Source organism: Taudactylus pleione, unplaced genomic scaffold (assembly GCF_031769625.1).
Source record: "Taudactylus pleione unplaced genomic scaffold, aTauple2 ptg000556l, whole genome shotgun sequence".
NCBI classification, from domain to species: Eukaryota; Metazoa; Chordata; class Amphibia; order Anura; family Myobatrachidae; genus Taudactylus; species Taudactylus pleione.
In genome coordinates, this window is record NW_028284958.1 from 18,621,854 (window position 1) to 18,647,127 (window position 25,274).

Here is a 25,274-nt window from a genome sequence, read left to right on the forward strand (position 1 = left end):
CTCTTTCATACACATCTTCAGGGGAGATTATTGCTGCCAATAGTAATAATTCTGCTTTCTTGATCCTTGTGTCAGGGCATGAAGACATTGCAGAGTTCTTGCTACAGAACGGAGCTGGTTTCTGTTCCTACATATTGCTGGACAGCCCAGATCTGACCAAAAAACTGCTGAGGAAGAGAAGCCTTGCTGAGAGCTTTGTAAATTGGGACCAGACACCGGTAAGGTTTCTGGTTAAAAAAGAGCAATTATTGTCGCTTAATGTTTCTGTTGTTTAGTGTATAGGAGTTAAATAAAAAAAAAGTTGTTTTTTACCCTTCTAAATAAGGCTAAAGCAATCAGAAGGCAAATGTCACTTATTCTAAATTAAAATCTCTAAAGGAGACTTATTATTTATTATTATTATCCTGTATTTGGCGCCACAAGTGTTCCGCAGCGCCTTACAAAGTACATAAACAAATAATTTGACAACTGACTTACAGTGAAAAAAAGGACAAGGACATGGATAATATACATTGATACATAAGTGACCATAACACCTAGATATGCAACAGAGCGTAAGCAACCAAGTGTTAGGTGCCCTGGTGGGGGGTAAGAAGTAGGTGAAAGTAAAGTAAGGAGAAGCACAAGAGGGTAGAGGCCCTGCTCGTAAGAGCTTACATTCTAAAGGGCAGGGGCAGACAAACAGGTGTGACACAGATGGGGCAAACGGAGGAAGGAGCATGTTGCAGCAAGTTAGGATGGGAGCTGGAAGGCTTTGATGAAGTAGTGGGTCTTGAGAACCCGTTTGAAGGATTGTAAAGAGGAGGAGAGTCTGATAGGGAGAGGGAGAGAGTTCCAAAGGTCGGGAGCAGCACGGGCAAAATCTTGGAAGCAGGAGTGGGAGGAAGTAATCAGTTGGCAGGAGAGGCGGCGTGCAGTGGTTGAGCGAAGGGGGCGGCCAGGAGAGTGGAGGGAGATGAGGTCAGAGATGTAAATGGGAGTGGAATGGGTGAGGGCTTTGTAAGCAAGTGTGAGAACCTTGAATTGGGTTCTAAAAGGGAAGGGGAGCCAGTGGAGGGCTTGTAGGAGAGGGGAGGCAGATGTAGAGCGTTTGGAGAGGAAGATGAGCTGAGCAGCAGTATTGAGGACAGACTGGAGAGGAGAGAGATGGGAGTTGGGGAGGCCAGATGGGAGAAGGTTACAGTAGTCCAATCTGGATATGACCAGTGAGTGTATGAGGGTTTTGGTGGCATCCTGGGTGAGAAAGGGTCTAATCTTGGAAATATTTTTGAGATGGAAGCGACAGGACTGTGAGAGGTTCTGGATATGTGGTATGAAGGAGAGGGAGGAGTCCAGGATAACTCCAAGACAGAGCACTGTGGGGCTAGAAGAGATAGTTGTGCCATCAATTGTTAAAGAAATAGTGGGAAGTGAGGTTATGTTGACTTAATATAATTGCCGGTCTTGGTAGATCTGTCATTCCCAACTATGGGGTTTTTTAGATTTTGTTTTTCTTTTAAGAATTACTTATCTGTAGTCATTATTAATAAAGTAAATATCAATACTGCTATCTGTATTAGCTGATTTTACGAGCCTCACTAATGCTGGGCATACACTGCCAGATAAAATGTCTGTCACACCGACAGACAATTTATCTGGCTGCCTGCCAGCCGCAGATGTCGCCGGCATACACTGTGAGAGAAATCTCAGTGTATAGCCCGACATCCGCGCTCCGCCCCCGGGGGAGGAGACATTTCCCTGTTCCTTCCGTAGGAAGGAACACAGGAAATGCCTGTCTGTCGGCCGCACTGGGCATACACTGCCCGATGCGGCCGACAGTTTCCCGGGTAAATATCGCATCGGACGGGCATGCCGATATCAGGCGGATCGTCCCGATAATTGCAGAGTGTATGGCCAGCATAAGGCTAGTCCAATAAAATATTTGAAAGACAAATAAATGTTTAAAATAAAAAGTAAAAAAATAAATAAGTAAAACAAAATGTTGCCCAATGTGGCCTTTTTTTCGCCCGGTCCTGCCCAGCACACCCTTACCTACCTTTATGCCTACCATCCTCATTTTACACCCATTCCTTAAGTACACCCCCTGCCATACTCTGGTATTTAAACCAATGTCTCAGTATATAGTACAGGTTGAGTCTCCCATATCCAAATATTCCGAAATTTGGAATATTCCGAAAAACTGCTTTTTTTTAGCCTGAAGGAGATAATGAAACCTTGATTTTTGATGGTTCAATGTACACAAGCTTTGTCTAAGGCACAAATTATTAAAAATATTGTATAAAATTACCTTCAGGCTGTGTGTATAAGCTGTAAATGAAACATAAATGAATTTTATGTATATACACAAACTCTGTATGAGCCACAAAATGATTGAAAATATTGTATAAAATGACCGGCAGGCTGTGTGTATAAGGTGTATATAACACATAAATGCATTCCGTGTGTATATTTGGGTCCCATTCCCAAGATATTTCATTGTGATATGCAAATATTCCAAAATACGGAATATTCTGTTAGCCAAAATACCCCTGGTCCCAATGCATTTTAATATCGGAGACTCAACTTGTACTTACAATACTTCTATACTATAGTGCTAGCTCCAACATTGTGAATGTCGACAGGGTTTTGAACTCGATATTCACTATGTTCACAAGGACATAATGTCGATATGTGAAACATGTAAACAATGCAAATAGTGCCAATACGATCTTACCCTAATTGCAGCTAAAACCTAACCTTAACCACAGCCACACCCTAACTGTAAGCGCAGCCGAACACTAACCCTAACCACAGCCTAACCCTAACTGTAAGTACAGCCGAACACTAACCCTAACCACAGCCTAACCCACGGGTTCCGCTGTACGGGGGTTGGCGTCCGGTCGCTATGAGGTGACACGAGGCAGGTGTGCACACAGGTGAGTGTATTCACCATTAGGGTGGGTGGTATTTAATGGCCTTTGCTGCCATACTTAGTATAGCTGACCCTTGATGAAGGTGGCAATACCGAAACAGCTGTCGGGCTGGGAGCTATCAATATGCCTGAAATTGAACTAGCATGATAAGTATCAAGATGCTATTGAATATTATGGAATGCAGCTAGATGCCTTTTTTCTATTGAAATAAATGTATTGATTTTTTGCTACAAAGCTGGTGTGCTGGTTTACTCTGTCTCTCTGGATGCAGTTAAAGTGTCGATTTTGGATGATAATTTTGTGACCCTGCACCCATTTAATTACCCTATGTGTGCGATTTTTTTAATATGCACACTTATATATGCACACTCATATATATATATATATATATATATATATATATATATATATTTATATTAGACATTCAAATTTAATAGGACCTGGTGCCTTTAATTTATGACATTTTAATTGATAACAAAAAAAAGTGTACTACTGTGTGTCTTACTTTATTTGTGGTCCCTTTTGCTGGCAGACTGACACAGAAGAGCTGCACTGCACAGCACGTTCCCCTCTTCAGATCATCCCCCGTGTGCTCCCTCTTCCCTGCAGCTTTTGCGCTGTCCAGCCACTCTCTGAAACAGCCTCAGGCTGCTACCTCGCATTCTATTGGACGACTGCTGGCATCCCAACAGTGCTCTGCGGTGGCGTCTGTGTGACGGCAATCACTCAGTGCAGTGGCTGCTAGTGAAAATAAGCTGGTGCGCTGGGTGGCGGGGGGCCCTCTCAGAGAGGGGGCCCGGGCGTACTTTCCCCCAGAGTCCTTCCTTTATCCGGTCCTGCGTCTGGGTGATAAGTGACTTACGAGTCACTTACTCATTTTATTGTGCAGCAGTGGCAGGCGGACAGCACTGGATGTGGGCGGCCGAGTGGAAGGCAGATGGGCATGCCCCCCAAGTGTCCGGGCCCGGGACTAAAGTCCCGGCAGTCCCCCCCTGATGGCGGCCCTGTTAACACTAACACTAACCACAGCCTAACCCTAACTGTAAGTGCAGCCGAACACTAAAGGTGCCTACACACTTAACAATATTTTACCCGATCTGACCGATTCCGACGCATGGGAATGACAGATCGTGTAAAATATGCCCAAATCGTGAGTCCCCAGTCACGATCACGATGCGATGCGTGTCCCCGCTGGTCGTACATCGCATCGTCAGATCTGCCGTGATGTAGGGTAGATCTGCCAATCTGGGACACAACGCACTGGAAAGAATCTGGATGTACGATAGATCGTTTGTAATATAAATTGGAAACTTTAAACACCAAATCGTGTGCAGAGCTGTCTGGCAGGAGATTCAAGGGAAATCTTACACATCGTGTGCAAGTCGCCAAGTGTGTAGGCACCCTAACACTATCCACAGCCTAACCCTAACTGTAAAGGCACACATCCACTAGACCAGGGGTGGGGAACCTTTTTTCTGCTGAGGGCCATTTTTATATATATAACATTATTCGTGGGCCTGGGGCAGGCCACGCTCCCTACGTGCGACGTCACATGGGGGTGGGGCCATGCGACGTCACATGGGGGTGGGGGCCACAATCACCGGTGATTACAGCACTGCCCGGAGCATTCTGGGGAGCTGTAAGGGCAGCGGTGTGACCATCTGAATACTCCAGGTGGCACTGCTGCATAGATTCGGGCTGCAGGGTGCCATTCTAGGCACTCTGCTAGCCAGATGAGGCTAGCAGAAAAAAGCTCATAGGACCAGACCAAATGATTCCGTGGGCCTTATACGGCCCCCAGGCCTGAGATTCCCCATACCTGCACTAGACGATTAAATTGAGCGATATCGTTCAATCGTTTGCAAATCGTTTAGAAAATATCTAAAATGACCAGCGATGAGCGCTCCCAAAGGTCGTTTAAACATCTAACATCGGGCAAACATGCTGGACAACCTGATGATAACGTCAGGTTCAGCATGTTAGGAGATGATTGATGTGCCTACACTGAACGACTGAACGTTCAGTGTAGGCAAATCACATACTGACAAACGACTGCACGATTACAATGTCGTAATCGTGCAGTCGTTCTGATATCTTTTAGTGGATGTGTGCCTTAAGTGCAGCCGAACACTAACACTAACCACAGCCTAACTGTAAGTGCAGCCGAACACTAACACTAACCACAGCCTAACTGTAAGTGCAGCCGTACACTAACACTAACCACAGCCTAACTGTAAGTGCAGCCGAACACTAACACTAACCACAGCCTAACTGTAAGTGCAGCCGAACACTAACACTAACCACAGCCTAACTGTAAGTGCAGCCGAACACTAACACTAACCACAGCCTAACTGTAAGTGCAGCCGAACACTAAAAGTGCCTACACACTTGGTGATGTGCTCACGATCCGACATTGTGTCTGATTTCCCCTTGAACTCTCCCCAGCAGCTCCCCGGTAGTCCTGCACACGATTTGGTGTTAAAAACTGTCCAAGGTGACAAACGATCTATCGTGCCTCCTAACTATTCCAGTGCATCGTGACTGAGATTGTCAGATCTGCCCTACAGCTGAAGATGCGATGTACGACATGCAGGGACGCGCATCAGCATCGTGATTGTGTAAAATATCGCTAAGTGTGTAGGTACCTTAACACTAACCACAGCCTAACACTAACTATAAGCGCAGCTTAACCCTAACGCTGTCATGTTGCATGTCGTCTTTATGAACAAGTTGTAGACATTCAGATCCATTTCACATTACAGTGTGAACATTCTGTTGTCATATGACTACATACTGCTACAGCTCCATAGTCTATGAGCATAATCTGCCTTCTGCGGTTAACTGGTGGAAGCTGCCAGGACCCATTTCAGTGGCTGCTGTGCATAATTGAATCTGCCACATGTCCTCTTAAATGGCCTGTATTCAATTAGAGGCGAAAAGTCGGATAAGTTTCGCCTCTCCGACTTTCCGCCTCCTTCGCCTGTTTCAGAGGTGAAAACTTTTCGTGCGTGTCCCTGCTTTTCACCCTATTCAATTCCTAAACACGCGAAAATGTGGCTGAATAGAATTGCCTTCGATTTGCCAAAAGGGCTAATTTTTCAGTGTGTTTTCCAGCAGAATTTAAAGCAGCATTTTTTTTAAATACAAAACCAATTGGATTGGATTCAGTTGGATTTAAATCTCGTGGAAAATAGTTGAAAATAAGCCCCTTAGACCCTGTTATTTCCTCTACTAGCAATTAATACTTGTGTTGACCACACAAACCAACCTTTATACAATACTCTCACCCATCCACCGCTCCCCAACTGTGCCTTTACACTTACATGTGCCGACAGAAGTCCACCTTATGCGTACAACCTTCCTCCATACTCTGTCTACCTTATACCTCTTATTAAGGGTTCTTGCTACACCTCACCTACCTGGCCCTCAGGATGGTACACATAATTATCTCACATCCCTGGAGTCATGGGTTTGATTCTGACCTGGGTTCTATCTGTGTGGAAATGTTATGTTCTCCCTGTGTTTGCTCTGGTTTCTTTTTGGTGCACTAAAGGAAAGTCCCAGGCATCTTACTGTATATAGTATTTCTGTCTTTTATACCCCAGGCTTTATTTATAGCAATGATTGTCCTCACTACATCTTGTCAAACTTCTTCTTTCTTCAGACAGTGGTGTTGAGATTTCCCGATGTGGCCAGCTGAACTGTCACAATGTGCCCTCTGTAATAACAGTGAACTAATACATAACAAGGCTCCTAATAATAATCTCCAACATTTAGCGATGCTGATGTCACTGTATTGTTTCAATTGCTCTATTGTGACCAGAAGCTTATAAATAAATATACAAACAAAATGTGAGAGTTCAGTAGAATTTGCCTTCGTGTGGCAGTTTATAAACTGACCATATGTGAAATGATTGTTATTATGAAGGAGATTCTCTGTTTGTTTTACAGAAAAGGAAGACCTAAAATGATATATGATTTATTTATATTTGTTGCTGGCTTAAAGGAAAAACATTTAAAATGAAGCTTTTCTGCATCAGAGGTTTAGCAGCTACTTACAGTATCATTTATGTTGAGGAATGCGGCCACATCTTTATATATATATATATATATATATATATATATATATATATATATATATCTTATATACTTGCATCTATCTTATATATACATCTTCCACATTGAAGTCTTCTCAATAATCATATAATGCTTGGATAACAATGAAGCATAATATAGTGTAACATGGGCCTGATTCAGAGAGAAAATGGCGATTTTTACGCAGATCAAGCGATTGTTTGCCATTGTGCATGTGTATAAGCCACACTGCGGACACGTATCGATTAATTTGGGATTATGCACGCACAGAGGATCCATTTGCAAAGTGAGTGACAGGTAGTCAGCATTTGGGGGAGGTTTAAACGCCGTTACATGGGCGTGCATAAGTTATCATTGCGAGCTCCTATGCAGTATGAAAGCCCTCTGTGTGTTAGGAGAGCTGCTGCATTTGAGAGAGGCCTGCATTGCTGGTCAATGTTTGTTACTGTTACCGATATTTACGCAGGTATGTGATGGCATATGCAGTTGAGAAGGCAGCAGTGGGCGTTTCTAGGCTCGGGTAAGCTTTGTAACTATTAGCTTATTTTTGCAGCTACGTTTAGTGCGAAATTACTGCTGCGATCGCATTAGCGTCCATCTTTGAATCATACCCACTGTGTGTACATATACTCCACAGAGGATAACAACGCAGGTGGTCTCCTACCAAAGAAAGGTGAACAATGGAGCCTGTAAACAGTTTGGTGGTGATGTCAAGTCCCGGCTGCAGCACCAGACTGGATCCAAGTCCTAGTGCCCTCACTATGAATAGATGGCACTGTCCCCTTCTCCTGCCAATGCATTCTGACCTATGAGGTCTTTTTCAAGCCATTGAGGGGAGTTCTGAAGTTTGCTCTTTGGAGAAACCTATGTTGGGGGATGGGAATTAAACAGTGCACAGCTTGTGGTAAATTTGTGTTGAATGCTAGTTCCAAGAAATAAAATGAATGTTTTGTATGTATTCTTGTGCATTACCGCTCATCCATGCTGATTAATGACGCAGTGATGTATGTAATTTCGTCCTGCAGAGTGTCTGTGTGCAGTGGTCTAGCCTCCATTTACCATGGATAGATCTGGACTGGTTTATAGACATTTCTTGCCAGATAAGAGAGCTGGACATCTCCTCTAACTGCATTGCTTCCCTCCCATCTGTGATTCCATGGGGACTTGTCAACCTGCAAAAGTTAGATCTGAGTAACAACCAGCTATGTGACCTGCCCAGTGTGCAAAGCTCTGATGAAATCATCTGCTCTAGGTCAGTTTGGTATGATAGAGATGATGCTTTTAATCTCTTTCAATTTTCAACCTTGAGGGTAGCTGTTCTGGATTGAGACATGTTTCCTGTGCTTGTCCTTAGGTTGCTTGAGGTTGATGTCTCCAATAACAAGCTGACGTGTCTTCCCCAAGGGTTCCTCCACCTGAGCCGACTTCAGAAACTCTCCGCAGCCAATAACTACTTAGTGGATCTGTTCAGAGAATATGGTACGTACCACCTCCCATGGTGTTTTCCCATTAGTTTTCGTCTGCCTTCAGGACTGTTATAGATTTATATTATTCAAATTGGATTTGCACCTTCTAATAACTATTTCTACTTCAGGGTCCATAGGGGTCCACAGGGTGACCTTGGGGTATAGCTGGATCCTGGATCCTCGGGCACCACGGAGTTAAAGCTTTTAGCTGCTCCCAGGATGCACTTGGGTCCAACCTCCCCTATACCCCGCCCCCGAGCCACAGGCACCTCAGTTTAAGATGGTGCCCGGCCGGAGTCGGGTCACCCTGCGGGGGGGGTCTGCAGGAGCAGCCCCCTAAAGCTTTTTTAACTTAGTTAAATTTATTTATTTTTTGACAACAGTTTTTTCTTTTTCTCCAGAGCGGCAGCGATGGGCTGTCTGTACAGACGCCCACGCTGCCGCTCCTCCCTGCTGGCGCCGTGACGCCAGCACTGAACTGGGGATCGCGGCGGGGGAAGCCAGAGTCTGTACTAGCCGGACTCTGGCTTCCCCCGGGACTGCTGCCGGAAGACGCCGGGGAGATCAGGTAAGCCACGCACCGCTGATTAGCGGCGGTGCGCGGGTAATGCCTTTCATATGCAGTCCCATGCCCCCGGTCTAGGGGACAGACCGGGGGTGCTAGCGGTGGCGGCGGGCCCCCCCTCCATAGGAGGCATACCCCGCCAGACCACTAGACCACCAGGGTAATTAAGCGGCAAGCGGGATGCCGCAACCTTCCCTGTCAGCGGCTCCTCCCCTCAGCTCAGCGCGCCTTTCAGCTCGGAGTCTGGCGTCGCTGAGCTGCAGCTACTCGGGCCACTCCTCCTCTGAGGTCTCCAGCGGCCATTTTCTTACTGGCAGCGTGGATACTCTCAGGGAGCACGCGGACCGGTCCCCCTGTGTACCTCTCCCCCGACAAGGACAGTGTACACAGCGCTATAGCCCTCCCAGACACTGAATCTGGGAGGTTGATTGTAGTGGAAAGGTGCAGTGAGTATATCTTCCTGCATGGTATGTGACTTTTGCTAGTGCTGCCTGTCTGTGTCTTTTTTCTACTTACTGTCAGCCTGTACCTATCCCTTTCCTTCTCCTACAAGCCCTACAGGTGTGCGGGGGAAGGGTGTTTCTACTGACCTCACCTATATAGATCACGTATTTGTGAGGTCCGTCACATACAGTTGTGTGCTACACGGTGCCATATTGTGGGCTGCTGTTCAGCACACTGGTGAGTGCGCACGTTTTCTTCCTAAGTCATGTCTGAGGAGGAGATTGAGCACTCCGGGGCTCCAGCATTGTTCTCCTGCAGGCGCTGTTCTGCAGGAGTGGATAGGGAGGATTTGTCACAGGACGGCCTGTGCGGACGGTGCCAGGCGGTCCCTGGTACGTCTAAACCTCCCATTTCGCAGGAGCCACCATGGGCGATGTTTTCCCAGGTGCTGGTGTCCATCGCGGACCGTCTGTCGGTCCCGACTGCCGCCCCTACTAGGGCGTTGCCCCAGCCTGCCATCCCCCATTCCCCGGGTGTCCCACAATTATTGCAGACTCCCCCGGGGTCTCAGCCTGTTGGTCCCTATGCGGGGTTGCCAATGTATATTCAGTCCACCCCTGTGGCACAGCCGGCTGTGGTGCCGTTTCAGGCTCCTGTGACAGCTCCTCCACCCTGGGTGGATGCGCTTTCCCACACTGTCCAAGATTTGGCGGCAGCATCTTCGGCTTTTCAGTCGATGTTGCGCAGTGACGTGCCCTCCAGGGCGTCTAAACGCTCAGTCATGGCACAGGCTGCGCATCTTTCGGATTCTGAGGGGTTCTCGGATGATGGTGAGGTACAGGATGACTCAGCCTCAGATGCCTCAGTCCAGGAGGTAGACACTAAGTCTTCCATCAATGTGCGGGCTCTGGTTAAGGCGGTGCGGGCTATTCTTCTGATTGAGGATGAGGCACCCGCTCCCAAGTCAAGGTATCCTAGTTTTAAAAAAGCTAAGGTTACTTCTACAGCGTTCCCCTTGTCTGATCAGTTGACTGATCACATGGCGGTGGCCTGGCAGACGCCCAGTAAGCGTTTCCTGCCACAGAAACGCTTGGCGTCCAATTATCCATTCCCGGAAGCGCATTGTAAGAAATGGGAAACTCCGCCTGCAGTCGATTCCCATGTAACACGCCTCATCGGGAGTGCTACTTTGCCATTGCCGTCTATATCCTCGCTGAAGGATCCTACGGACAGGAAGGTGGAGACTTGTCTAAAGTCTATTTATTCTCTCTCAGGGGCTGTAGCCCGGCCGTCCATGGCCATCTCCTGGGTGGCCAAGGCCATTGAGGGGTGGGCCAACGCCTTGGAGGACACGTTTACGGATGAATCTCCGGACGTCCAGAGGGCGTTGTTAGGACAGATGAGAGATGCCGCCTCCTACATTGGAGAAGCATCTTTGGATGCTAGCCTGTTGACTTCTAGGGTTTCGGCGGCAGCAGTGTCTGCTCGTAGATCCTTGTGGTTGCGGTCTTGGAGAGCAGACGCGGATTCAAACAAAGGCTTGGAGGCCTTACCTTTTAATGGGGAATTACTATTTGGTCCGGACCTGGACAAAATAGTAGATACCCTGGCAAAATCCAAGTCAGCCTTCCTCCCTTCAGCTACTACACCTGCTAAGGTCCGGAGCTCGGCGTTTCGTTCCTTTCAGGTTCAGGGCAAGGCAAAGGGTCAGTCCTTCCCGAGGCAGTCCGCACCCAAGACCGCCTCAAAGCCAAAGAAGCAAGCCTGGAGTGCTAGGCGCCCTTCTTCCAAGCCAGAAGATAAGCCTTCTGCGTGATGGGACGGGCCTCCCTCTGGGGGACCCCAGAGTGGGAGGCCGACTTCTTCAATTCGCCCAGTGCTGGCACAATACCACCACGGATGCCTGGGTGCGAGAAGTGGTCTCCCAGGGGTACGCCCTGTCTTTTCGGCACAGGCCGCCTTGCCAGTTTTTTTGCACAAGTCCTTCTCAGGACAAAACCAAGGCCTTGCAGATTCAGGAAGCCATAGAGGCCTTGCTGACGGCGGGGGTCATTATACCCGTACCACAGTCTCAACGTGGGATGGGGTATTACTCTACGCTGTTTCTGGTGCAGAAACCCAATGGCTCTCATCGCCCCATCCTCAATTTGAAGTCCCTGAACAGGTTTCTCAGGGTTCCCAAATTCAGGATGGAAACTTTGCGTTCCATCATACTGGCGATGGAACCGGGGGATTATATGGTCTCCCTGGATATCCAGGACGCCTACCTCCATGTGCCTATAGCAACATCGCACCAACGGTTTCTGCGGTTTGCTATTCTCCACAACCACTACCAATTCAGGGCTCTACCCTTTGGTCTCTCCACGGCACCAAGGGTATTTACCAAGGTGATGGCGGTCATGGCGGCTCACCTTCGGAGCCAGGGGATACGGTTGCTACCGTATCTAGACGACCTCCTCTTGCTGGCAAGCTCCCCGGAGGTACTGATCCAGCATCTCCACCTGACGGTCGCTTGTCTACAGGCGCACGGCTGGTTGATCAACTGGAAGAAATCCTCCCTCATCCCATCACAACGGATGGTTCATTTGGGGGCCCTGCTGGACTCTCGTCAGCAACGGATTTTTCTGACTCCAGAGAAGGTCTCCTCCTTACAGCTGCGGATTCACAGTTGTCTGAGCAGTGGCAGAGTGTCGGTGCACTCAGCGATGAGAGTTTTGGGGTCCATGGTGTCGGCATTCGACATGGTGGAGTTTGCCCAGTTCCATTCCAGGCCCCTGCAGGGGCTGATTCTTTCAGAATGGAACGGATTGCCACACAGGATCCGCTCTCAGATGCTAGTGTTGTCCTCGGAGGTGCGTCTGTCCCTAGCCTGGTGGCTGCAGACAGCGCATCTCCTGGAGGGGCGCCCCTTTTGGATCCCGGAATGGGTTCTGCTCATGACAGATGCCAGTCTCCGGGGTTGGGGGGCGGTGACAGGCTCCTTGTCCCTTCAGGGTCGTTGGTCGGCAGAGGAAGCGATTCTTCCCATCAACATCCTGGAACTGCGGGCAGTATACAGAGCCCTGCAGTCGTCCGGCACCGCTCTTCACGGAAGGGCCGTTCAGGTGCAGTCAGACAACGCCACCACGGTGGCGTACATCAATCACCAGGGAGGGACTCGCAGTCGAGCTGCGATGTCGGAGGTGTCCCGCGTCCTGGCTTGGGCGGAGCGCTATCTTCCAGCTCTCTCGGCAGTTTTCATCCCAGGAGTCCTCAATTGGGAGGCAGACTTCCTCAGCCGTTACGATGTGCATCCCGGGGAATGGTCGCTTCATCCAGAGGTATTCCAACTACTCGTGGACAAGTGGGGGCTGCCAGAGCTGGACCTGATGGCGTCCCGTTACAATCACAAGCTGCCTGTGTACGGGTCAAGGACAAGGGACGCAGGCGCAAGTCTGATAGACGCGCTGTCGGTGAAATGGCTGTTTCAACTGGCTTACTTGTCCCTCCGATACCTCTGCTGCCTCGGGTCCTGCGCAAGTTCAAACAGGACGGAGGCACACTGATCCTGGTGGCCCCAGCGTGGCCCAGAAGGCCGTGGTACTCCGATCTGCGGAGCCTGTCCATCGACGCTCCGTACCTCCTACCTCAACGGCGGGACCTGTTGTCTCTTCACCCAGATCTGGGTCGACTATCTTTGACGGCGTGGCTCTTGAGACAGCCGTCCTGAGGTCTCGGGGCTTTTCTAGCTCCGTTATTACCACCATGCTGAGGGCGCGCAAGCCTGCTTCCGCGAGGATCTATCACAGAGTGTGGCACACTTACTTTCAGTGGTGCGAGGCCAGAAACTATGATCCCCAGGTGTTCCGAGTTTCGCGTATTCTGGCTTTCCTTCAGTCCGGTTTGGATTTAGGATTACGTCTTTCTTCACTGAAGGTAAACGTGTCTGGTCTGTCGGTGTGGTTCCAGCGCAGGATCGCTGCTATGCCGGACGTACACACCTTTTTCCAGGGTGTTTTGAGAATCCAGCCTCCCTTTGTGCCACCTGTGGCCCCGTGGGATTTGGCGGTGGTTCTTAGGGCCTTACAGGGTCCTCCTTTTGAGCCCTTGGAGTCAGTGGAGCTCAAGTGGCTAACTTTTAAAACTGTTTTCCTCTTGGCAATTGCTTCTGCCAGGAGGGTTTCAGATTTGGGGGCGCTTTCTTGTCGTCCCCCTTTTCTGATTTTTCATCAGGACAGAGCGGTGCTTCGCACTCGTCCTGATTTCCTGCCTAAGGTGGTTTCCAGGTTCCACATTAATCAGGAAATTGTTGTACCAGCCTTTCAGTCACCTGATCTTTCGGCTGGGGAGACTTCCTTAGACGTTGTAAGGGCACTCCAGGTTTATGTGGACCGGACTAGTTCTGTGAGGAAGTCGGATTCTTTGTTTATCCTCTTTGGTTTTCACAAGAGGGGTTGGCCTGCCAACAAACAGACTCTAGCCCGTTGGCTTCGTTCTGTTATTATTGAGGCTTATATGCAGGAGGGTTTACCTGTTGCAGCCTCTGTTAAGGCTCATTCCACTCGGTCCGTGGGCCCTTCTTGGGCTGCTAGCCGTGGCGCCTCTGCTGTTCAGCTCTGTAAGGCGGCCACCTGGTCTTCCATTCAGACCTTTTTGAGGTTCTATGCGTTTGACACCTTTGCCTCTCAGGATGCATCCTTTGGGCGCCGGGTTCTCCTATCAGCACAGGAGCGTCCCCGCCCTTAGTTGGACTGCTTTGGGACATCCCCAAGGTCACCCTGTGGACCCCTATGGACCCTGAAGTAGAAAACAAGAGATATGGTAAGAACTTACCTTTGTTATCTCTGTTTCTACGAAGTCCATAGGGTCCACAGGGCACCCGCCCTGACGCACCTGGCTTCATATGGGCTCTGTGACTGGTCACCGGTTTTCCGTCTCCCATTTCTGTGAGTATGGTTCTTGTGTGTTCCAGTCTTCCTTCTCTCTGTTTCGTCTCCTCCTCCGGCCTGGGCTGCTTACCAACTGAGGTGCCTGTGGCTCGGGGGCGGGATATAGGGGAGGTTGGACCCAAGTACATCCTGGGAGCAGCTAAAAGCTTTAACTCCGTGGTGCCCGAGGATCCAGGATCCAGCTATACCCCAAGGTCACCCTGTGGACCCTATGGACTTCGTAGAAACAGAGATAACAAAGGTAAGTTCTTACCATATCTATTGTTATTGTCTTGTATGTTCCCTTCTGTAACTTTTGCTAACCCTATAGATTTTACTTTCTGGCTTACAGATGTGTCCTCATACACTGCAAATAGCCCCTCTTGGCACACCAGTTCCCGGCTGTCTTGGCCGCCCTGAGTGTCTTTCTCTCTCAAATTGTGCGTCTTATTCACATAAATAAAACAAATGGAAGCGACAAAACTACTTTGCTAGATTGCACTGATCAATTTGATGTGCAACATTTGTACATCTGTGTGCGGAGACTGTGTAAGAAATGCTCCAATGTAGCAGCCGCAGCTTTTTCTATAGTTCTGTGGTGCTTCACCTATGACTTTGTACATGTTTAAAACGAACTCTTGTGTGGTTAAAGTCGCAGCCCGGCGTCTCTAGTTCCCTGTGAGTGTTGTTTTGCTGCGTCTGCGGTTACGTTAAAGGCTCAACATTTAAAAATAACTACAGTACGCTAATCCTCTTGGAGCGTCTTAGTAGCGTACCAGTGTCTTGCGCCGTATGGCTGTGCCAAAATATGCAAAAGCAGCAGGAGGCGTGTGCTGTAGAAAGACACACACTGCATAGTTTTGTGATGCTGCTGCGTCCGAAGAGGCAGCATTGGATCGTCTGCGTGAATTGGGCATCTGAGTAACCCTCAGGTTACTCATGATGGGTGATTTCACCCCGTTGGGGCCAGTGAAGCTGCGTTGGGAGACCCTGAACTTGGCACGCCTACAGAATGGGGCTGATACACCCCAGTTTTGTAAAAAGTTCGCTGGTGCGACCCCCTGCCTGCCCCCAAATGGCTGCAGACTGTCGTCTGACGTGAGTCCAAAAATGCAGGACCCGATCTGCACTGTGTCCAAAAATGTAGGACTCGATCTGCACGTGTCCAAAAATGCAGGGCCCGATCTGCACATGAGCAGTTCAACAAACATTGGAAATGTACGTAAATTATCTGGGCGATTCGTAAACGAATCGCGTCATCGTAGCCCCTACCCCTGCTTTAAAATGCTGGTAATATCAGCATTATAAAGTGGGGCCGCAATGATGTGATCGCGTCGACACGCCCCCTCACCGCCCACTTAAGCCGCCCTCACTCTACGTGCTGCACCGATCTACTCATTTCTAGCATCATCTCCCTCGTTACGTGGCAGCCTGACGCAGAGGAGTGGACAAAAATTACGGTCATATTTAGTTAAATAGAAATACAGCAGTTATTTAATGTATATGATTAAGCTCTGTAATATACAGCTTTTGACATAATAATAACATGTATTGGCTTTACTTTAATACTGTACCGACTTGGCAGGTGCATGTTAAACAGTGGAACAAGTGTTATGACATATCTGAGGGCCTGATTCATTACCGATCGCAACTGCGATTACGCACACAATCGGTTGATTGTTGAGTACCGTGCATGCTTGAACCGGCCACTGCGATCGTAGACCCATCACAGAGCGATTGACAGGAGGTAACATTTGTGGGTGGTGACTGGAATGGGAGGGAGGGGGGGGGTTAGTCAAAACGCAGGCGTGCCAGTGCCTTTGATATTGCAGGGGCGTGCATAAATTAGCCGCTGCGATGCCATACGCAGTGTGAGGCATCATAGCGTGCGATGAAGTTAGCAATTTCTTAGTAAGGTCAGAGCTTGTGCAAGTGTGTGTGAGGCTGCGATGGTACTCTATTGTACCGATGGTTTCGCAGTCTTGCTAAACATTACTGATGCGTGTAGTGGGGGTCCTTATGGTGTGCTGTGGCGGCATAGCGATCGCAATGGATTAGCATACAATCGCAGTTGAACTACTTGCGTAATAGCTTTTGCAATTGGCGTTGCGATCGGTAGTGAATCAGGCCCTGAACCCTGTGTAGTCTTGAAAGCTTGTACTCTAAACCTAATCAGCTAACTGACAAGTACCATTTAGTCTCTAAATAACCAATAAAAGAAAATACAATTGGTGTTGTCATCAGATATATGTAAGGTGTTTGATCGATACAGTTGAAGTGTATAATTGTAATATATGCTATATTACACAGTTGTTTGTGCTTATTATACTATTCTAAAGGTTGGTGGTTGGATTGAAATCCTGAGATATGGAAGACAGTTTGAAGAACATTATAGCAGAAACTAAAATGTGATAATTCTAGGAACAGCCTTTGCAATTAAATGGATGGTTGTGGTAAAGTGGAATATTACATTACATGTCCCTTACAGCCTGCTACCTGGGACTAGTGTGTGTTTCTCTCCTGGTTACAGAAAAAAGTCTGATTGATTATTTTCAGGTATTAACTGGATTGGTCTCCGGAGGTTACAGGACCTGGATGTGTCTGATAACAAAGTCACAGAGCTCCCCTCCTCTGTCCTGCACTGCTTCAAATCCCTGCGGCGTTTAAATGTCTCAGGCAATAAGCTGAAAATATTCCCGGAGCCTTGGGCCTGCCCTCTGGTAAGTGTCATTGGGAGCAGCAGGACACATGCCTTTTGTGATATCATGACTTTACATTTACGTTTCTCGCTGGAAATTTACTGATCTATTCAGTAACAAAAACAATTATAATTATAATTTTTTTTTTTAAAATTCTGCCTCCCTCCCTCCTTCCCCTCCTGTTTCAGAAATATTGTAAAGCTGCTAAGAATTGCATTGAAATGCTCCCAGAAAACCTGTCTCTATTCTGGAGAAATCACCTGCTGGAAGTGGATTTGTCTGACAATGCCCTGAGGGATGTTCCGAGGGATCTGTTTCAGCTGGAGGTAACAAACTCATGCAGTGGGACATATAGTGCACGACTATGAGACTGGTTCCTAACATTGTGGGGTACAGGGACGTATTTATAATGGGTGCAGGGTGTGCCCACACCACACACCTTGCACCCATATTTAGTTATACTTACCTTTCTGCAAACGCCGAACCGGTGCTGCAGAGAAGCAAATAAAAATCACTGGGAAAATGGCGGCCATTTTCCATGTGACTCGCGCATGCTCAGAAAAGATGTGCCTGGGAAAAAGGCATGGGTGCCATTTTCCCGGAGACCCACGCATGCGCAGTAGATTCTGGCATTAAGCCAGAATATACTGCGCTGACAGAGAGGAGGGGGTCCAAACGGAGGCTGCACACCGGCCCACTCCTCTCTTAAAATTCCCCTGGTGCCGGATTTCAGTGATCTAGACACTAAATTTAATTTCCATATGTGTATTTCAAAGGCAAAAGCCAGGTTGGTTTTGCCTTTTTTCTTTTTTTTTTTTTAAATTGTCTCCTTTAAATATTACGGCTAAAATCCCCTATATGTTTAACACATTTTACTGTACACATTCTAATCATTGCTTATATAAATGGAAGTTGCAGTATCCAGGTTTATTACTAAATAATGTGGTATGTATTAGGTTTATTACTAAATGTAGCGTATTAGGTTTATTACTGAATAATGTGGTGTATTAGGTTTATTACTAAATAATGTAGTGTATTAGGTTTATTACTAAGTAATATGGTGTATTAGGTTTATTATTAAATAATGTGGTGTAGTTAGAAAAAGGTTATATAAGGTTAGAGTTCCAAAAGTAGACACACAGACTAAAGCTGGGTACACATCAGATGATGTGTATTCAGCCCAACATCGCAGGCCATGGGATGCGGCAAGTGCATGCATACTTGCCGATGCCGGGTCCGACAGGGGTAGGGTGTGTTAATTAAAAATATGTGAAATATGTAGAGCTGCATATACCTTAAGAAGCCCGCAACTGTGAGCATTACATAAAATGCATTCTTTTGCAAGTTATGCTAATAGTGTAATATACGCTGTAAGCACATTAAACACTAGTCATGTATCACTGTGTATTACAGTGGTTAATCTTTGGCATGCTGGGATTAGTGCGCCATGGAGAAATGCTATTATATCACTTCTAATTACTTTAGTTACTCCACATCTAATGCACAAGGGCTGTGGGAAGTGCTATAGTGCTACCAACCGTGGTCACACACCCATTTTTCTGCTACCAGCCTAGGCTGCCAGCACTGGTGGAGGGAGCAGTGGTGTAACTATAGAGGGTGCAGGGGGTGCGCTTGCTATTGGGCCCGGCGGCTTAGGGGACCCACCACACCAGCAAGCATCCCCCTGCGCCCTCTGTAGCATGGCTGGCCAAGACTTGCTAGTGCAACTGGGCACTACTGGGGGCACTACATAAGAAGCTTTAATACAGGGGGCATTGCATAATGGGCACAACTACAGGAGGCATTGCATAATGGGCGCAACTACACAGGGGCATTGTATAATGGGCACTGCATAAGGGGCACAACTACAGGGGGTATTGCATAATGAGTACAACTACAGGGGCACTGTATAGGTAGACCTATGAGGGCCCCGAGGAAACTTTGCTATGGGGCCCCCGTGCCTCTGGTTACGTCCCTGGGAGGGAGATATGTTCTATTTATGGCCAACTTTACATCAGCTTCAAGGGGCTATATAATAGGTTCCAATTATACCAACCGGTGTAATTTCAGCGCGATTGGCACTCAATTTAAAGCGGCAATCAGTTACAAGGCTGGTTCAACATTAAACTTAGTGGCAAGTCTCTGAAATTCTGTGAAATTAGAACCTATTACATAACCCCCATAATCCCACATACAGATGTGTCTTCACTCGTCTTTGCTGCAGTCCCGTTAGACTCTGCTAGCGCCAAGCGTCTTTTTCCATCTTTTTTGTTGAAATGTGTCTGGCGCAATGCAATGCGACCCACAATGCACCAGGAGACTGCGCAGATTAATGTATTGAGCGACGTTTGTATATCTGTGTGCGACTGAGTCTCGGAATGAGCATACGAAGTGCTACCATGCAGAGGCCGCAGCTTTTTTCCACACCAAGTTCCGTTTACAAACTCCGACGTACACAGATATACAAGTGTCACATATCCAATGAATCAGCCCAGTCTGCTGATGCGTCCCAGTCACAGAGCATTGCTACGACACTAGCAGAGTTACACAGGACCTGGCGGCTCACGCTGCATGGCATATTCAGGCTAAATGAGCAAGGACACATCCGTAGTAGTGCACTTCTTAGAATTTACAAGTGACACGTGCAGTGAAAATTGTGTTGTTGAAATATAAAAAATTCAATTTTTTAGTTAAACATGCATGAAAAAATTGCTATTTGGTAGGAGATTTTTTTTGGTGTGTGTGTGTGTGTGTGTGCAGTTTTGTGGTATTGCAAAGATTTTAATAAAATCCAATTAAAGTAAGTGTTGGCATGAATCTATAATTACACCAGACGTAAGCAACCAGTGGCACATCAGCTTCTGTGGAACTATTGGTTCTACAGGTTACATTAGCTTATCCTTCACATTTCTTATTTGATTTGTAGTACCTAGCTGTCCCCACAAGGTGGGGATCTTGGTGCGTTATATGCAATAAATGTAGATTAGAAATCCTATATATACGGCGAGTTGAGGTTATATGAACAGCAATGTGTTGAAAGCAGAAGCTGTCAACAGTTTCCCGAAGTATAGAAGGAATTTTGTCCAAAAATCCTAACCACAGTCTCTACATACTCCCCAGGTTCTGCAGTGTTTGAAGCTCTCTGGAAACCAGCTGGCTTCATTGCCGCCCCCTGACACCTGGACCTGCAAGCATCTGAAATGTTTGGATTTGTCCAAGAACCAGCTGGGGAGGTCAGTCTTTACGGTTTAAGTCCTATTGTACATGCCATTTTGTGTCAGTCTCCAGTGTAACATAGCTCTCCTCTCACCATAGCTGCAAAGTGAAATGTGTATAATGAATGGAATAATTACACTCTGTCGTTTTCAGAAATGAGGAGGTCATCAAGACCAGACGGGTCTCATTTTTCTCTACCAAGTACAGAACGAGAACAGGGACTGATGGAGGTATATACTGTTTCACAGGATCTAAGCGCGCCATAAAAGCAATCTGGTTTTATAGGTTGTGTTCCTGTGTTCTAGGTTTCTCGTTGGAATTTCCTTTATACCTAAAAGACTCCTTAGAAGTTCTATACTTGAATGATAACCAGTTGGATGCCTTTCCACAGTCTGTGTGCCAGTTAAAGAGTTTGACAGAGCTGTACCTGGGGAAGTAAGTGATGCGATCCATCCACATGTCTGTGTTATGTAGATCACATGCTTGGTACAGTCCAGTTTCTCTTTGCCAGTCATTGATCTTTTGGGAACAGTGCATATCACACCACACATGTTTCAGTGTTCCATATTTGTTCTCTGTATGGTATCTCACACACTGTAACCTTCGTAGTGCACAGAGATGGCTGCCTCACCTGGTACGCCTGTTGGTGGGATTAAAACTACTTGGATCTGCTGGCTATGTATGGTCCCTGCTCTTAGATTTAGTTTGCTGCCACTTCCCCATTTAATTTTGTGTTATCTCTCCTAAGTGTTACCAACAGATATTTCCACATACATCTTACTTCCTTGCACGTTACACAGCACTTCTTGTCAGGCCATGCCGTGGTGTGACTCTGTAGTGCCAAGCGTATTCCCATGCATCGTTCTACCTTCAAAGGAATATTTTTCGTTAAGTGATGTGAATAGGACATACAAGCAGATTCTGATGATTAAAATGATATGCTGCATGCCTGTATTTTGTGTGCGACTGCGGCTGTATCTGCATGCAAAATGCTACATTACACTCCGTGCCACAGCCTCTGACACTGTAACGTAGCATTTCACATGCAGATACACCTGCAGTCGCACACAGAATACAGGCATGCAGCATATCATTTTAATCAGCAGAAGCTACTACTATATCCTCTTTACATTGCTTTGTGAATAAGATGCATTTGATGGTAAAAGACACACGAAAAGACGGTCTGCGGTACTGAGTCACATGGCGCTCACGCGTTATGTTTAACGCAACTTGTGGCGCAAGGAGATGAGATGTATGTGGACACATCCGTATACCATCCAGGGTAACCTATGTAGCGTGCCCAAAATGGCTTTCTCGTCTGGTACCCTTCGTGAGTGGGATATATAACCCGTGGAAGTTATTTCCCAAAATGGCTCCACCAACCCTGCATTATATCCATCGTAATGATTACCTGTTTTCGGTTTGTTTGTTTTTTTCTGTAATACTAAACCCCTGTGCTTTGTTTCTGATTTTGTATATTGACTTTGAGTCCTGATGGAGAAAAATGCTACATAAATAAAATCATTATTATTACATCCTACAGTGTATGTTTGTTTTACTCCTTGCATTTTTTAAAAGTTAATTTTATTCGTTGTCTAGTAATCAAGGTATAAAGGAGCTTCCTCCAGAACTTGGTCAGCTTGCATCATTATGGCAGCTGGACCTTGAAGACCTGAACATCACAAACCTGCCTGCAGATATAAGGAAGGAAGGTGCGCTGTGAACATACATAAATAAAATCCATATGGACATGGTGTAAATATTTATCTGCTGATCTTGTCACCCCTCTAGGACCAGTGACCATATTGGCGTATCTGCGTGCCCAGCTGAGGAAAGCCGAGCGGTGTCGTCTTGTGAAGATGATCATTGTGGGGCCCCCACGTCAAGGGAAATCAACGCTGTTTGAGGTCCTGCAGACCGGGAAAGCATCCCAGCAGATGCAAGGAGAAAGCACAATCAGAACTACCCGCTGGGAGCTGCAGAAACCTATGGGAACCAAGGCAAAGGTGACCATTTCTATTGGCCAAATCCATGTCTGCACTTACAGGTGTCCCCTTACGGAAATGTTTTTGTGGGAAGTCTTTATTCGATTTTTCCATTTTTAATATGTTCACATCACAGCTTCTTATCTTTCCAACTAAGAAAACTTTACATCCTGGGGCCCAGTGCACAACTTAAGCTGGGTCACCCTTGACCTTTGCGTATGATCGAGAACACCTAACATACATACACGTCACATCTATGCTGCACACAGAAACTTCATCTGCTCTGTCTGATTTATGTGGGTGCTTAGAAAATGTTTACTCGACCTTGAGTAAACTGAGTGGGCTTACTTCACCACCCCTACGGATACACTCTCTCTGTCAGTAACTGCCTTTTACTGACTCTTCCCACTGCGCTGTGGGCAGGTAACTCACTGCCACCACCAGGCTCCTACACAGGCACCTAGAATCGCTTACTTGTGGGTATGTGTGGACACGCTGCTGCGACCAGGTTCCTAGCAGAGGGCTTGAGCTTGAAGACACTGGGCTCCATCTAGAACAGCCAGAGAACGGAGTAGCGTTTGGCGCTATTCTGGAGGTCACAGGATACAAGCAGATGTAGGCGTCTTAAGGCAAGATGTTTACTGTTCAAATGTCTTTAAAAAGACAAGTTCCTTGCTGAAGGTGCTCGTGACAATCACAGCATACAAGTTGTCGCAGAAGATCAAACCTTTCTCCGATGGTCAAAGGATACACTCTCTTAAAGAGTCCTTTATTATATAGTAAGAAGATAGAATACAGCAGGTTGTAATCCTGCCCATATGCTTCTAAGATGAGTGCACAAATCAGGAAACTGTCTTCCAAAATATAAATACAACGTACATTTCACAGGAACTGGTCAGTTGCAATCCTCCTTTGATATATCTACCACCCATCACACAGATCATTTAGGAAGCAAAACAAACCATTCTGACGTTGGTACAATCTGATGTAGCACATAACTCTCTTTCCTTAACACTTCTTAGAAAACTCCACAATACAGGAATACTCTCTGGAGTGCATTGAATCTAAACAAAGGATTGGTCAGTTAACATTATGGGGCATATTCAGTTAGCCGCGAAAAGTCGGCTAAGTTTCGCTTACCGGACTTTCCGCCTACATCGCGGAGTTTTTGGAGATAAGACTTTGCTATTCGCCCTATTCAATTCCAAAGGACGCAAAAACGGGACCTGGTGAAACTCAAACAGGTGAAAAGTGCTGTCAGATCTGGGGAAATCAGTATGACATCCCCCAAAAGATGCACTAACATTGGGTATCACTATGGATACCCCCGAATAGCCCTGCTGAAGGTATTTGGGGTACAGTACTTAAATGCTCTCAATAGCTTCTAATTAGCGTCTTTGCATAAGTGGTGCAGAAGAGCATTTAAAAGGTTTTTTTTGAGAAAATAACTAGTCCCAGCAAATTTGGGGTACATGAAAATGGGTGCAAAGTAGGGATGTGCAGGCTCGGATAGGTTCGAGTTTGCACGTTGAGTTCGGATTTTTCCCTCCAAAAAAACGGAACTCAGAAAGAGGCAAAACGTCATCTTACATGGACGAACATCATCATTCCTGGACAAAAGTCCAGGAATGATGATGTTCGTCCTTGCAAGATGACGTTTTGCCTCTTTCTGAGTTCCGTTTTTTTGGAGGGAAAAATCCGAACTCAACGTGCAAACTCGAACCTATCCAAGCCTGCACATCCCTAGTGCAAAGATATTTTAAAGTTACTAATATGAAGTTTTAAAAATCCACATGCAATCTTAAAAACACCTGGGGCGCACTCTGGAGTCTATGTCGCTAGTTTTTAAGTTTGTCCCACTACTTAGAACTTTTTCGCCCCCAAAATGAAAGTACATTTTTGGGGTGTTATGTTTTTTTTCTTACTATTTTTTGATACAGTTTACCTTTGGGGGGCTGTCCCAAGGGTGCAAGGTGGTTCCCACAAGTTTGCACCCAAAAACCCCATCTCTGCACTTTTATCCGCCTAGTTTCATAAGCGAATCTTTTTCACCTATTCCAATTAATTGACTTTCCGCACCGGCGAAAAGTCCCTGGAATTAAATACGGGGATAAGTTTTCGCCTGGCGAAATGACGTCACTGGCTTAAAACTTTTTGCCGAAAACGGCTAATTTAATACGACCCTAAACCATTTGCTGTGGCAGGGATAATTACCATATCACTTCGTATGACATAAAACGAGTCCCAATAATGACAGTTTCTTATAACACAAAATACCTTAGAAATACATTTCTATAAGTGCACAGTCCATACATTTAAACATTTTTAGATATTCTTTGTCCAGCGCTCAGTAATGGTCTTTACAAGTGCAGCCATGCAGTCCGGAGTCTGCAGGGTAATCCAAATGATTTGATAGTTAAGTCATTTTTTTTATAACTACATTTAGATTTACATTGAAAGGCACCTAGCACCGATAGTTCCGCAGCACGAGAAATGAACCATCTCATGCCGCACCCGCTGAGATCTCCTGGCCACACACAGATTCAGGTTAAACGCTGTTACATTATTAGGTAATAACAAATAGAAAATTACATTTACTTGATTAGACTAAATATATATATATATATATATATATATATATATACATAATACAACAAAATATAAAAATATAATGCAATAAATACAGATGTCAGTTGATGCTTTACAGGTGGCTTGTAAAGGATCTTATAGAAAGTCTCTCATCTGCCTTCAGTGCTTGTACAAGCTGCTTAATGAGCTGTTTTTCCACTGCTATGACACTGATCATTATTGATACCTGCTGTGCTCACCTCTAAGACATGAGTTTCAGCTGAGGTACAAGTTCCTGTGCAGTGTGACCTTAGTGCTCGGACTACATCCAAACTTCTGCTGTCACCGGTATAAAGGGAGACCCATGGATTTAATGCATGCAGCTTGTAGTCGCAGGACAGTTCTAGCGTACGGAAT

General features: G+C 46.5%; 1 protein-coding gene across 1 annotated transcript in view; it reads left to right on the forward strand.

Annotated features, from left to right (window-relative positions):
* The window catches only part of LRRK1 (leucine rich repeat kinase 1), a 141,196-nt gene that overhangs the window by 64,527 nt on the left and 51,395 nt on the right, over positions 1-25,274 (forward strand). Inside the window, exons 6-15 of the mRNA XM_088452716.1 lie at positions 76-218; positions 8,033-8,259; positions 8,362-8,486; positions 16,946-17,109; positions 17,277-17,414; positions 20,209-20,321; positions 20,458-20,534; positions 20,610-20,739; positions 21,904-22,016; positions 22,096-22,310. Coding sequence (XP_088308842.1) covers positions 76-218; positions 8,033-8,259; positions 8,362-8,486; positions 16,946-17,109; positions 17,277-17,414; positions 20,209-20,321; positions 20,458-20,534; positions 20,610-20,739; positions 21,904-22,016; positions 22,096-22,310 — 1,445 coding nt within the window. The remainder of the gene's footprint in view (positions 1-75; positions 219-8,032; positions 8,260-8,361; positions 8,487-16,945; positions 17,110-17,276; positions 17,415-20,208; positions 20,322-20,457; positions 20,535-20,609; positions 20,740-21,903; positions 22,017-22,095; positions 22,311-25,274) is intronic.